The 16137-nt window shown below is 33.5% G+C and overlaps 1 protein-coding gene across 1 annotated transcript in view; it reads left to right on the top strand.

Annotated features, from left to right (window-relative positions):
- LOC111050522 (multidrug resistance-associated protein 4-like) overlaps positions 1-16137 on the top strand; it is a 148826-nt gene that overhangs the window by 91543 nt on the left and 41146 nt on the right. The window contains exons 8-10 of the mRNA XM_039440393.1: positions 6576-6714; positions 11135-11245; positions 13159-13485. Coding sequence (XP_039296327.1) covers positions 6576-6714; positions 11135-11245; positions 13159-13485 — 577 coding nt within the window. The remainder of the gene's footprint in view (positions 1-6575; positions 6715-11134; positions 11246-13158; positions 13486-16137) is intronic.

Below are 16137 nucleotides of genomic sequence, written 5' to 3'. Positions count from 1 at the left end.
ATTCAATTTTTAGGAGTTATAATCGATAAGAGTCATTTCCTCTTTATTGTTATTGATATCTTGTTATGCATATTGTGAAATGTACATTTTAATGTTAAGTGGAAAAGTCTTTTTAGGATTATTATTAGAGTTATTAGCTATAAAAGTAGTATTTTATCATAAACATGAGAAGCCGCAAGACTTTATGTATTATTAAGTAGTGCTTTGATCTATGCAGATGACTTAATTGATTGATTATTCTAAGATTTTTAAGAGGTTTTGTTTTACTTATTTATTCTTTCTCTCTTTTGTTTCTGTATATTATTTCTCTTTTTTAGATTACTGATGAATTAATTGAAAGTTGACTGTATTTTAATTCAATTTTATTTTTGTAGAGTACAAAGTAAGAGGTGACTCTATTTAAATTTCAAAGTTTTGGTTTTTTGTTCGTGAAGTTAATAATTATGTTGTTTGTATATTTTATAAGTCCAGCCACATTGACGCATACAAGGTCCCTTAAGAGGGTGAATTTAAGAGTGTGAATTGCTTTTTAAAAGTTGAGTTACAATGTTTAGTTATGATAATTACGAGAAATTAGTTAGGTATGAGAAGAAGGAGGAATTGGATAGGAATGATAGGGAGAAATAATTATTGAGTGAATTATGTAATCACAAGAACAATAATAATTATTCAATATTGGTATAATGTATGATAAAGAAATCTATCTACTCGGCTGACGGCCTCGGCTAAGCCTAAAGAACTTTTATTTATGATGAAAAGAATGCTTGTTCAATTTATTTGTGAAATTTAGTTGAGTTTGAATTGAATTGGAGGTATTATTTTCATTTTCTGTAATGTTGAAAGAAGTGCAAATAAAGTTCTGTTCTATTCTATTCAATTATTGTTCTCAAGTTAAAATGATACTTTCTCAGATAAAATTCACTATTCTCAACTACAAGTGATGACTTCTCAAATGCAATTGACTATTCTCATTTACATCTGACGTTTTCTCAATACTAATGACTATTCTCAATTAATACTTTCTCAAATACAGTTGGAAAAGGTGTACTTCTCAGATAGGGAGGGTTGATAGGATAGGGTATCTTGGATAAGATAAAGAATGAGGAATCAGAGTTGTGTGAGTAGTGAGTCCTTCCAGTTCATATTATTAAATAATCTAATTTGGGTAGCTGAAAGTTTCTCAACAATGCAACATAAAATGGAGTACGGTACTCTATCACTATCAGGAAGCTCATGGTATAGCAGTTCCGGAATCTCTATTTTTTTAAATAAGCACAAATAGCGAAAACGCAATGTAGACCAGGGGTTCCCAAAAAAATGTTTCTATGTACTCCCTCACCTACAAGCAATAATGTCGAGGACCACATCGGAATTTACAGTTGGGAGGCACTGTGAAACGTGTACTTTCTCGAATCCCAGTACTAATTAGCCTATATCCATACTTGGAATGTTTATTTGAATGTTAAATGATCAGTAGTAGAATTGGTAGGAAAACTGTAAGTGGAATATTGTATTATATATTAAATACCTGTCAGGCAGTTTAGGTTTATTACTTGGCATTTCAAACCCTTGATTCAATCCAGGCCAGAATAGAGTCTGTTTCTCAATTAAAGGATTGGTTCCAAGGAGAGATTGGATATGATAGACTATCATTTCCAATTATGTCATTTGAGAATCATTGATAATGCATTAATTGTCTGGAACCAGGTATAATCTAGTGCCACTTGCGGGTAGGCTGAAGAGCATACCGACGACACTGATTGAGATAAAATGAGAAAAATGCTAATGCGCTATTCATTGACCAAACGTAGTGAGGTCTATGTTTCAACTCGATTGGCTTTTGTCTGTCTGTATGTAACGCGATTACGGCCGAACGCGTTGATAGAATCATATGAGATTTGGCAGGAATACTCCTTTTTCAACTGCGCGTCGATGTATACACAAGGTTTTTTAAAATTTTGCATTTTAAGGATAATAAATGAGAAGAAAAGGAATTCCTCCATACTCTGATATCACTATATAAATCATCAACTTTGAAGATAGGATTAATCAGACTATAGAATTATTCATAATCAATCCGCTGACAAGTGGATTATTCATTGCATGCATTACACAGATGTCTAGCTGTGTATATTTCTATAAGGCAGGATTTCCATATCCTTTCATATTAAGCGAGCTATTTCTGAATATATAAATTTTGATCTGTTTATTTTCATATCTGGCTAACTGGCTATTTATAAGGTCATTCATGTTCAACGGATCTCGAAAACGGCTCTAACGATTTTCACGAAATTTGGAACATAGTAGGTTTATGATATAAAAATTCGATTGCACTAGGGCTAATCCCTGGGAAAACTCGCTGAAAGACATAAAAAGGATAATAATTATTCATTCTTGGAAAAACAGATGATAATTTCGTCGTCTGTCGAAACATAAGATGCGTGTGTGGGAGAGAAACAAAATAATTTCCAGCTGTGTAATCAATCAGCGAGAAATTTCATCTAGAAATTTTAATCAACTTGATCAAAATAATCTGATTTTATGAAATGACATGATAATCATTCTAAACTAGAGTATATCATAATTTACAAAGTTAATGATTATTTGACAATTTCAAGTTATTAGTGAGTGTTATTTTGTTAGTCAATTTGGTTTTAAAACAATCTAAATAGACTAAGAACTTTTTTGTTTTCAAATGTTTGGACTGAGAAATGAACCTGGAATCAAGTTTATGGAAAATAACCTACTCTCTGGACTATTTATAGTGTATAAATCAAAATTCGAGGAAAAAACAGTTTTGTGCTGTGCCTGTTAGTCCTTCACCAATCATTTTAAAGAATTGTGTTCTGTTCATCAATAGTTTTATGAATTAATAACGAGCGAAGCTCGGTGCCCCGATATTTTTTATGATGCGTGCCCATCAGTATCAATATTTTCACATTTGAAAAACGAATTTAACAGGTGACTGAAAATAAAATGAGAAATTATTAAATGAACTGAATAATGCTGAAGGAATTATAATATTCTTGAATGAAAAAATAATAATTTAAAAATAGTTGAGAAATATCTTTATCAAATGGAAAGATTATCACGAAACTGGATAAATCATCATATGGACTACAAATTCAAGCATGAACTGAGTTTTTTAACATAAGTGAGCTTTTGATCTTGGTAATTATGAGGAAGAAGCCTATTGATTTTTAACATTGATTAAATGTTATAACAAAATAAAACTTCTGGAGAGAAACTGAGATTGGACTACAGAGGGTGTCTCAATGGTTGAATGGAAATCTGTTCACATTAAACTATGAGAAAACCTTTTTTCTGACCTTTTCAGTGACTCAACATGGACAGCCAACAGGAGATAAGATAATAATCAGAAACCAACGGAATAACACTTCATACACAGTTCACAAGAAACAGTCACAGAAATACCTGGGAGTTACAATGGACTCTTTTCTTCCATTTTTCGCTCTTTCAAGTCTCATAACTATTGAAAAACGTTTCCAATTATAGAAATGAGAAAAAAAAACTAAGACTTCTATTATAAAAGCTGACCTTTTGGAAAGCCAATTTTCTGACTATTGCTGTTTAGAGTCTGGGACTTAGCTAAATCCTGAGCTCGGAAAACGGCCCTAAAAGTTCTAGTTTAAAAAAAAATTCCAGCTTTGAAAGTTTCAAACTTCAAAAGGTTGAATCCAAATATGGAATCAGAAATCATCTCCCATTATCACTCAATAAAATACGAGAAAAAGTAACCTTGTACAGTTAACTTCACTGAATTATTTACGTTGTCGGGATTTCAATTTTGTCATACAACAATCTAATTCATTAGGTTGAAATCGTTGAATATTACCATGGATTTCCTGTTGAATCATTGACTTAAAATCTTTGCAACAATCAATAAAATCTATTACACAGTATAAATATGCAGTCAGTGAGTATAGAATGTAACATTCTATACTCACTGCATACAGTAGGCTATAAACATTGTGCTGATCTGAACAGTGAGTATAGAATGTAATTACATTATATTACTCTAACAGCTAACTGGATCTGAATTGATCTATTGTAATAATGGACATAATGAATAATGTCTTACTATTCCAAGTAAAACGAAACTAATGTTTGTGTTTGTATAAGAGCTGCTGAGTGGATACTGCATACTGAGAAATTCATAAATGATCCAGACCAGCCTGGCGACTTCGATGCTATCGACACCGGAATCTCCTTTTATTTCTATCAATGAATGAATCTGAATTAAAACCATGTATTGTATCAACTATCCTATTATCGTATTGTAATTCGTGAAGCCTGTTTAGTAAAAGCCAGTTACATACACATCGATTTTTTACCGTCCTTATAAAATTCTATTAGATCAAACAGATGATGTTTGACAAGTTGCACTTATTCGAATTCATAAGGATGGCAAAAAACAATCGTACAAAAATCAACGTGCATGTAACTGGCTTTCGAAGACCCATACGATATTGTATTCTACGTATGCTACCTTGTTCCAGTATGTGTGTGTATGAGTGTATGTGCGTCTGTGTACACGATATCTCATCTCCCAATTAACGGAATGACTTGAAATTTGGAACTTAAGGTCCTTTCACTATAAGGATCCGACACGAACAATCTCGATCAAATGCAATTCAAGATGGCGGCTAAAATGGCGAAAATGTTGTCAAAAACAGGGTTTTTCGTGATTTTCTCGAAAACGGCTCCAACGATTTTGATCAAATTCATACCTGAAATAGTCATCGATAAGCTCTATCAACTGCCACAAGTCCCATATCTGTAAAAATTTCAGGAGCTCCGCCCCAGCACTGCAGTTGGATTCCCAATTATCAGGCTTCAGATACAATTGAAACAAAAAAAATCAAGTGGAGTAGATTGAGCATGGAAATCTCTACAATTAATGTTCAGTAACATTTTTACCTAAAATTGAAAATAAGCTTTAAATTTGAGAAAATGTGATTATTCAATTGCAAATTATTGTTGATTCTATTAAATCATTCACTATGAAGAGATAGCAGACCTCATGTGTGTCTCCAGCGTTATTGCCCTGTCACCAGCTGGCTCAAATCTTTGAATAGTAGACTTGTGATGCGCGGGAACACTAGCGTCAGGTGATCAATTTTCATAACGGCAAGGAAATTTGTGTGAGTGCGCCACACCAGATTTTTCAATCCTCTTTCTACTGATTCACAAAATTTTAATTCTTAATTATGCCGCGGTACAACGACGTCCAAACCTGGTCGTACACTCGAAATGCTGTAAATTTAGAATATGCACGGGAAAATCAGCAGCAAGGAGATAATTATATATACCATCCAAGGTAACACACCAAGATATATAACACACCAAGGTATATTATACCATCCAATTCCCAGCAAGTTACATTCAACTATAACTAAAAATAACTGCTGCACAACTAACTAAGCATATATGAACTACATATTGAGATATAAATGTAAATATTGATTGTTGGATAATTATCATAAAAACATAGTGCATCAGATCAAGCTAAGGCTAAGCACACCTTAGGAGGCGCGGCTTGCTGACACAAAAGTATTGATCCTATGGAGATTGCCTTATTATCACACCGTTCCACGCCATGCCCGATTCAGTCTGTGTGAGTTCTTCCATTCAAACCAATAAGCTCAATTTGGACCTGGATGCAAAATGCCGCATCGCGCCTCCTCTGGTGTGCAACCAGTTAAAGATTGTCATGAGACGCATTAACCTATTTGGCGGTACGAAGTTCGTCGGGCCAGCGAGTGGTTGATAGATTCACCTGGTCATGGAGGTCTTTTGTTCGAAATTTCGACTTGGATATAAATAGTCCTGGGTGTGAGTAGTGCATAGTAGACCATTTGAATGAAGCAAGTTATTACATCAACTGCCAGTTGTACAAACATGTATTAAATCTAACCGCGGTTGAATGATGCCATCGCATTATAGTCAGATTCGTAAGGCTGTGCAACAGGCTAAAAAAACTTTTCACTTGTGATAGTTTTTCGATTTGTCTATCAAGTGATCAAAATAAAAAAGTTTTCACAGGGTTTTTTTTCGATTAATCTCTTACCGAATTTGAAATTATCTGTCCCACAAATTTAAACTTTAGGCTCTCATATCTCAAAAAGTAACCATCGGAAAAAAATTTTCCTGTGAAAACTTTTTCATTTTGATAACTTAATAGTATACAAATTCATAAAATTTGAAAAATATCACCAGGAAACGTTTTTTAGCCTGTTATACGGCCTTCATTGGCTTTCACGGCATTGATTTCGTTACAAAACGCCATTGAAACGCGTTAAAAATGTATAATATTCGTTGTTCAATTTGTGATTTAGAGCTTCTTGTATGAACAATAGGAATTTTAAAAAATAATTAAATTAATATTAAAAGGGTACCTAATATGATCTATTAATTTGCATTTTCATTATAATTATATTAATGCGAAATAAAATTAAAACGTAATTATTGATTGTTAAACCTGCCTATTATATTCGAATAAAAGTAGAAACGTTAGGAAAAAGTGAAAACTCTTATTCTGTGTTTTGTTTTAGGAAAGAACTGAACGAAATACGCAAAACATCTTACGTGAGAGCCCTGTTGTTATCATTCATAATTTTCCATTCAAGACTGGCTGTATTCATGAGTATTCTCGCCTATGTTATCACTGGGTCGAGTATTAATGCTGAAAAGGTAGGTAATTATTATCATAATTGAGCGTTGTTATATTTTTTTCCAATTTTTATATTAAAAAATAACACAAAGTCAACAACCCAAAGATGGATCCACTCTTTGAAAATGTTCGTTCGACATTCACAAAGGACAAACGTTTTAAAAGTTTGAACAAACAATACCCCATTGTTATGAATAAAGTTGAGCATTTTCTCAAAATTGTATGAATAAACTAGTGCATTTGCTTAACTCATGAAGCAAATGCTTCAAAAAAGGTGAGTCTAGTCTAGGAGCAGCTTTTCACCTTTTGCTCATAGTAAAATGGCTCAACTAATTCGTATGAGGAAGAGGAAACTATACCAGATACGATCACAACCAATAGTTGAGAACTATAAAACTCTTTTCAGATTCAACCATGATATATATCACCATTATTGCTACAAAAGAATAAATACAAAACATAGCTATCTGATATAAAGATAGCCATCACAAAATAGGAAATAGGCATTTAAGAAGATAAGAGTGTAGACAATTATAAGAAGGCTATTATAAGATTAATATCGGGGACCGAGCTTCGCTCTGGAGTACAAAAGCATAAAAAATTTATTATGGAAGAAGAAATTGATACATGATTAAGGAAGGAATTGATACATGAAGCGATACATGATTTTGATAGGGAATTTCAAGAAAAAATGAATGGTGGAAACTGCAAATCGATATCTCAAGAAAGCGAACAATATGAATAAGAACAAATATATGCTCATGAGCATGAGCATGGAGCAAAAGGTTTTGCTAATGAGCATTAGGTAGAAGCATAAGCATTTGCTCATTTTTTATGGATAAGCTTTACTTTATACTCTTAACTTATGCTTCTGAACTCTGGAGCAAATGCTCACGTATTTATTTATTTTGAAGATTTTTTATCAGCTGATTCGCCCTTGTGGCCTTACTTTGTTTTTATAGCTCATATAAGCGCTAAGTATGCAAGTAGGAGACACCGCTTGTGTTTGCGTTGTCTGCTCTGTTTTCTATTTATGAATTGATTTTTAGGTTAGTTGAGTTTAGAATTTAAAAATAGCGTAAAAAATATGGCGTATCCAAGATGGCGGACCAGATTTCTAAAGTCATTGTAAAGTTTTTTTCGATGTGATTAGGATCACCAATCACACCCACCGTCAAATTACCTTCGTGTATGAGATATTGAGCCGTTCTCGGACTTTTCACCCACCCTGTATACTATATTATTTATTCTATGTTCTACATTCAATCTATAAATCTAGGATTCTATATTTAATCCTATATACAAATTCTTGAAAAAGTTTATTTTCTGAGCCAAATTTTCAGTGAACTTGAATTTTCATATTTTTCAAGTGAATATTTATTCTTGTGGAAGTTCTCAATTCATTTTTCAATTGCCTAGCACTGAGAATACAATAAAAAAATTTGGTGTAGAACACTCATACAACTTTCCTTGCCATTATGAAAATTGATCACCTGACGCTAGTGTTCACGGACATCTCAAGTCTACTATTCAAAGATATGAGACAGCTGGTGATAGGACAATAACGCTGGAGACACACAAGGTCCGCTATCTCTTTATAGTGGATGATTTAATAGAACCAACAGTTGCCAACAGTTTGCAATTTAATAATCACATTTTCTCAAATTTCAAGCCTATTTTCAATTTTAGGAGAACATGTTAACGAACATTAATTGCAGAGATTTTCATGCTCAATCTTTTTCACTTGAAATTTTTTGTTTAAATTGTAAATGAAGATTATGGAGGCTGATAATTGAGAATCTAAAATCAAACTTTGCATAGATGGTGCAGTGCTCCTGAAATTTCTACAGATATGAGACTTGTGGCAGTTGATAGAGCTTATCAATGACTTCTCTAGGTATGAATTTGATCAGAATTGTTGGAGCCGTTTTCGAGAAAATCGCGGAAAACCCTGTTTTTGACAACATTTTTGCCATTTTAGCCGCCATCTTGAATTACATTTGATCGGAAATGTTCGTGTCGGATCCTTATAGTGAAAGGACCTTAAGTTCCAAATTTTGAATCATTCCGTTAATTGGGGGATGAGATATAGTGTACACAGACGCACATACACTCATACACACACACACACACAACACACACACACACACAACACACACACACACCACACACACACACACACACACACACACACACACACATATATATATATATATATATATATATATATTATATATATATATATATTGTGAAGCTTTTCCTGGGGCTTCACATATGTATAATCCTGTAATGCTACTTTTTAAATGCCCCACGTTGGGCGCCAAATCGTGTGAAGCTTTATTTTACACGCCTCACACATGTATAATCATGTGAAGCTTTTCCTGGGGAGTCACTCTCACCTCCAAGGATAAGTCGATACACGTAGGGTGAATCTTGCACTGAGTCAATGGTGTTGAGGTTATAAATTTTGTAACTGCGTGCATGGACGCTAAGTGTACACCAGACTGATTGACTCACTACAAGATTCAATACAATTGTTGGAATCGCAGGAGACCTAAACGCTCGCTCACCCTTGATTCTTCTTATGACAGATTGTATGGTGATGAAATTTTTATAAGTAGTGTAGCGGACGCTGAACACTGAATACCGATACCTTAAAATTATTACCTGTGAAGAATGAGCATACAAAATCATACAGGTCGAGCAAAAATCCCGATGTAGATCATTTACGGGACTGCGTCTCTAATAAGTTCTGAAGGATTGAAATACGGTACTTGGACCAAATATCGTTCAGAATATATTTCGAGAACAGAGTCTTGTCGGGTTTTAAGCTCTATTGTAGGAAATTATATGATCTCTGGCTGCATCTGCTGTACTGTTGATGTATTCGCTCCTAAGTCGAGGTTGGTAACAGATAAAAGCTGATATATGAGCAGGTAAGGACAAAGAACGAATATCTCGATCTGACCCCACTCACTACATCCACTTAGACCTGTTCCAATATTCAGCTTAATTCAATTATTTCAATGATCGTATTTGATCGGTTCTTGATGATATAGAACGTATCAGACACTATAATTGACAGGCTTAAGAAATAATCGAACTCAGAAAACAAATTAACAAAATTGAAATATATTATAATAAAATATATGATCTCACAGTGCAGATTCAGAATATGATTTACAGATTGAAAGTGGTTTAACATTAACAAAAATGATTAGCAATTTTCTTGTACTTGCATGATACCATGCATGATCTGACAGAATTTTACAATTGATAAAAGTTAACAGTTTTGAAAAAAATAGTGAAAAATGAATAAAAAATGTTTTTTGAAATTGTTCGGGGTCGTGGTTCTGGCAGCGGAGGATAGTTAATCAACTACAAGTTCTTATGAATTCTATATGAATAAATTCTAGGCTCTTAATAACTAAAAGCGCTTGTCGGCGTAGCCAATAATTTAACGAAGAAAATTTTATATTTTTCTGCACTGTAATATTTTCGAAGCATAGATTGGGGCCCCTTTAAAGTTATAACTCACGTGAAACTCCTTGACGGTCGTGGTTTTCTTCTTTAGATCAAAATCGTTTGATCGGCGGCGGTCCAGGCTTCGGTCTCAGCACGTGGGGAATTTTAATTTAATATTTCCTTCACCAAATTAATTAAGGGATAATTTAACTTTGGACTTTTGATTTATCGATTGATAAAAATAGATTTACAAATAACAAATAGAATAGCCTAAAAATATTGGCTCACAAATAAAACATATAAAATCGAACGAAAATTTTTACGAATAGGTCTTGGTAACTTTAACGAGGTCTTGACGGTGAGGATTTTAAAAGGGAAGTGCAACGTCTTCTTCTAAGCTTCTTGGCTAGAATCTTTCTCTGAGAATCTCGGTGTAATAAATTTGCATGAAAATTTGCCATTGGTAGAACGATTGTGACGTAGACGTGACGTCAGTGGTAAGCAATAGAATATAATTCCTTTAATTACGATAATAATTTAATTTATATAATTCTTACAACTGCTTAATCTCCTAGACATAGTTCCTCTTATACAATGTACATGTGCTAGCGTATATGATAAGGCAGGTTTCTTATCTGATATACAGTTACTGATAAGTAAGCTTTATCGCTCGGTCGCTAACCATTCCTTTAGCAAATTCTTTCATTTTAAAAGGTAATCACAATTTTTCTCTCTTCTCATGAGGTCTATTTAAAAAATTCATCACAATATATATATATATATATATATATATATATATATATATATACAGACCAATACCCAAGAACCCCTTTTTTGGACTCAGGGGACCTTGAAACGTATATAAATTTAGAAATTCGGGTACCTTATTTTTTTCGGAAAGCAATACTTTCCTTACCTATGGTAATAGGGCAAGGAAAGTAATATGAATTGCATATTGTTTTAATTTGGTTTCAGGTGTTTACTGTGATTTCGTTCTTCAATATCTTGCGCCAAACCTTGACAATATATTTCCCGCAAGGTATTGGACAGATTGCCGAAGCTATGGTTTCAACCAAACGATTACAGGTAAATTATAATTATTCATATTCAATAATAATCAAGATCATCATCAGTGCTCTTCCCTAGGACAGCCCCACACATGATTCCTCCTTCTCCATTCCTCTCTGTCCTGTGCTATTCTCTTCAGCATCGAGTATTTTCCCTCCCCCCTGACATCATCCACTCTACTCCGCGTCAGCACCCTCCCTCCATCCACAGTCCCTTCCATTGCCGTCTCAAGGAGGCCGTCATACCTCAAGTGTCCCAGCCAGTTCCGTTCTCGTCTCCTTATCACTGACATAATATTCCTTTCCTCTCCTACTCTTCGCAGTACCTCCTCATTCCTCCTCCTTATTTAATAATTGTTATTAGTAATGAAATCATATCATTGTTATATGAAATCATAGCATTGTTATTAGTAATGAAATACAGACAGATGTATCTTCAATATTATGGTTATAAATTCATAGAAGTTGTTAATCTTTCAAGTTCTAAACTCACTGATAATCTTGATGGTCTAATTTGAGAATGATTTTTTTATATTGAAAACTCCATTTTTCGGTTTTTGTGTGCCTATTTGTTTTTTGTCTTGATAATTTTAAAAATTTATCTTTTTCTTTGCATAACTCATTCTTACATTATTTTTTCCATAAAATCATCAATTCTCTTCTTTTTTCATTCTTATCTACATACTCTTTAAAATTCATAATTTTCATTTGTTACTCTTCACACAAATTATTTTCTCCTTAATTTCATTTCAATCCATCAATTATGAGTATATTTTTGTGTAGTTGAGAAGTTGATATTGTGGTAATTATTCATATTGAATGAAAAAGACTAAGAAATTGTCAAAAAACCACTGATTTATTAATAATTAGAAAGACCGGTTTCGGTTATAAACTCAGTTTATCAGAGATTGACAATGGTGTAATAACCGAAACCGGTCTTTCTAATTATCAATAAATCAGTGGTTTTTCGACAATTTCTTAGTCTTTTTCATTCAACATCAATTATGATTTTGAAAATAATTTCCTGGTGGTTCGGAGCCCACCTTAATCTGTAGGTCCACTTATCTCTTATCATCATAATCCTTCTCATTACCAGCGCACAAGCCGTGCATGAGCATCATCCTCAGCAAAAAATTATTTTTTTTTTCACTTTCAACTTAAATTCAGAATTTTCTTTCATCCTAATTCATCAAATTCTCTGTTTATTTTCTTCTCTTTTCTGTTCTAATTCCTGAATTTTTCTCGCTGAAATTATTCTGACTTTATTTTTCTTGTTACCGTTCAACCTAACCTTCTTACTTTCACTTTTTAACCTTCTAGTTTTAACCTTTTAATTTTACTTCATTAACATCTAGTAAACACCAATTTGAATATCAAAGTAATAAACTAATAAATACAATTCCGGAAGACTTTATTAAGGATAAAATAATAACAAAAACCAAATTGACAAAATTATGGGTGAAGCAGAACTATTATTTTTAAAAATGGAGAATTGATTTAGCTGAATCACCAATTTTGGCAATATCAAGTATTCATTATTGTGTAAAAATTATTAAAATTCGACAATTATTATATTATTTTTCTGTTCACTTATATTTTGTTTATAAATTACTTTGATTATTGATAAAATTCAACATCCAGAGACTATCATCATAGCCACCTCTAATACATGTATTAGAGGTGGCTATGCTATCACCTATCATCCATCAACAGAATATTGTTTCATTTGTACTGCTGTTATAAATTAAAAAATGTATTTCTTATTTTTAGAACTCGTGGCTGGAGCTCAAGGCTTCTTTATCCAGTCACACCAAAAACTATTGTATTTCAATTATATTCTTTCTATTTGTAAAAATATTTCTTGTATTTGGCAATAAATTCATTATTCATTCATTCTTATCTTTGTATAATCTTATTTTCGTTTCTTTGTAGAAATTCATGATGTACGAAGAAATCCAGGATACTTCGTACACTTGTGCAGCGACAAACAGCAATTCCGAGGACAATGGCAAACAGATGAATGATGTGGACAAGACAAAGAGCGACAACACTAAGGAGAATGGGACCAGTAAGGAGAACGGACCAATGGGGGTTAGTGTGACCATTAATCCCAAGGAATCGGGGGAAGCCGCCATTGTAATGGACAAACTCACTGCAAAATGGACACCGGATCTGACCGAGAACACCTTGAATAATATCAATCTCAAACTGCCGCATGGCAGTTTGATGGCTGTTATTGGATTGGTCGGGGCTGGCAAGGTAAGAAATTTAGTCAAATTTCATTCTTAGACACAATAATTTATTGTACTGTTTCTTCACTGTCTGTCAGGGGCGGCTCCTCTTAAGGTTGCAAGGTTTTATTACCCCCAACAAATTAGGCAATAGAAAGATAATTTTAAAACGTCTTAATAGCACCTCGATTTGATGTTCATATAATTAGAAATTATTTTCCCAATACCGACAATTTTCATACAGCAAAGAGCCAGATCAGATAGTCCAACATTTTGAATTTGCGCGGTCCGAAGAAGGAACGCATTTGCAACCCCCTATGACGCGTCGCTTATATGGGAAAATAACAATCATGGGAAGCCTAAAGTGCTGGCAAACCAGTTGGTTGCTATGACAACGGAAGGAATTTTGAGGAACGCAAGCACGCAAGGTTGCAGCGTTCCTACAACCACAGAGGAAAGAAGCACTACTATGCTTATTCCGTGCACACTGTATGCTTATTCCGTGCTGCAACCCAGTCATTGTATAGATATAGAAACTAACAATACAATACCAACAATATCGACTTATGAAGAATTCCTTCGTATCGATAGTCGATATTATCACACTACAGACGGACCAGTTTTGTTTGTTTTGATTTAAGGATATGTAAGTGATTTTGTATTGAATAAAAGCTAGCCTATTTATTCTATTGAAAATTTATTGGATGATTTATATAGTTTAATGGCAATTGAGGATGAAATTGGACTTGAGAAGTTTGAAAAACCTCCAAATCTTGAAAATTCCACACAAGCTGTGAAATTGGGTTTTCCTCCAGCTACTGTCTAAAGTGCTTACTTCACTGCCTGGAACATAATACTAAAACGTCACTTTTTCGCTCTCGGGACGAAAAAAGAGAAAAACTCCCTAGAGCGTAAAAGTGACTCCATTTAAATAACATGGGAAGCATCTCTATTTTAATAACTTACATTTGAAATATGTTAGAAAGTCTAACTCAGATGAGGAAGCATAATAGAGGTGTCTGTCATTAAGTCAACTGAATTCAATATCACAACCAGAAATTTGATCAACTCCTGAAATATTTATGGAATATGATATTACATACTTAACATTAGTAGACGATAAAAATTTATACATATTTTAAAATATTTTATTCTATTCAAAATACCTGCCAACAAATATTTTTCATCTGCAATTCAAAGTTGAAACGCATGATCTGGAGTCAGCCATTTTTGATAGCCGCCCAGCTGATAATTGTTACAACTTTTGCTGATAGATAGCGCAATCAATAGTGCCAATTAGACGACCGGTTATTAGGTTTTAGATTTTAGGTTATGTTGTTAGAAAACATTGTCACCAATAGCGTAAGTTATTAAAATGATTTGATTTGCAGTTTCTATAAAAAAATGTTGATGGAGGAAAAATGTTGTGTACATCACTAGCGAAAAATACTTTTTCTCCCTCAGGAAAATTGTTGCCCTCGGCTTCGCCTCGGGCTTCAAACTTTTTTCCCACAGGGAGAAAAAGTTGTACTTTTCACTCTAGATATACAAATAACTATTGTGTGTGTGCGTGATTAAAAGCGGCAGTTGAAAAAAATATTTTTGACATCTATTGTCTTTCCAGACTAATAATACAGACTGAGAGATGTTTTCTATCAGTTTCCTAAACAATTTTGGGTTTTCTATTTCTATTGCATGTATTGTTCGAATCTTGTAACTTACCGTATTCATTTCCTACTTATCTCTTACAGAAACTTGGAATTATGTTGAGAAAAAATTGATATAGCTCAATTCAGGTACCTCAATGCAATTTAAAGAATAATCATTCCAATCGTGCTTTTAGAATTGAATTTGTTTTTCGGTAATAAATTCTTCAAAATTATATTTTTAATATGTGAATATTTCCTATTTTAGTTATAATAATGTGAAATATTTCAACCAAGTTTAGTTTTGAAGCATCTATATTCGAAAATCTACTTTGTGAAAATACTTGAAGACTGAAAATTTTGTGAATTATTGAAGAACTACAAGACTTAACCTATTTCGGACTATATGTTATCTAAATTTGGGAGAGGAATAGCACAAAGTTAGCTTATTTTTCCTCTCCCTATCATTTTGATAATGTACTTATTGTATAAATGAGTAAAGAATAAATGAATAAATTAATTGCTTTCTTATTTACTATGAAAGTTGGGACTATAAATATATCACACTAGCCGTCAGGCTCGCTTCGCTAGCCGTATCCGTCTAGCCAGGGGGTCCTTCCCCTGGACCCCCGACTGGATCGTCCAAAAATGAGATCAGCGGGCTCGCTTTGCTCGCCTGCATCCTTCATTTGAGCATGCTTCATTCCATCAGAAAGTCAGAGTACTGAGAAAACGCAGAAAAGCTGAGAAAAACGTTGGAAAACGCTGATTTTGGGCGTATCTTTGATGAAATATTAAAGTCACCTCATCACAAAATTTTTAGACCCTAGCTAAACCTCTGTACCAAATTTGAAAATTTTCTGTCTGTTACTTGATGAAATAACTGAGAAAATGCAAGAACCCGCTAATTTTGGGTGTATCTTCGGCGTTATTTCAAATTCCTTCTAACACAACATTATTACACCCTAGCTGAGCTTCTGTACTAAATTTGAACATTTTCTGTTCTTTTGTTCTCGATAAAGCTGAGACAACTC

Source organism: Nilaparvata lugens, chromosome 13 (assembly GCF_014356525.2).
Source record: "Nilaparvata lugens isolate BPH chromosome 13, ASM1435652v1, whole genome shotgun sequence".
In the NCBI taxonomy this organism is placed as follows: domain Eukaryota; kingdom Metazoa; phylum Arthropoda; class Insecta; order Hemiptera; family Delphacidae; genus Nilaparvata; species Nilaparvata lugens.
Note: the sequence above shows the minus strand (reverse complement) of the source record. Positions and strands in the feature narration are given on the sequence as shown.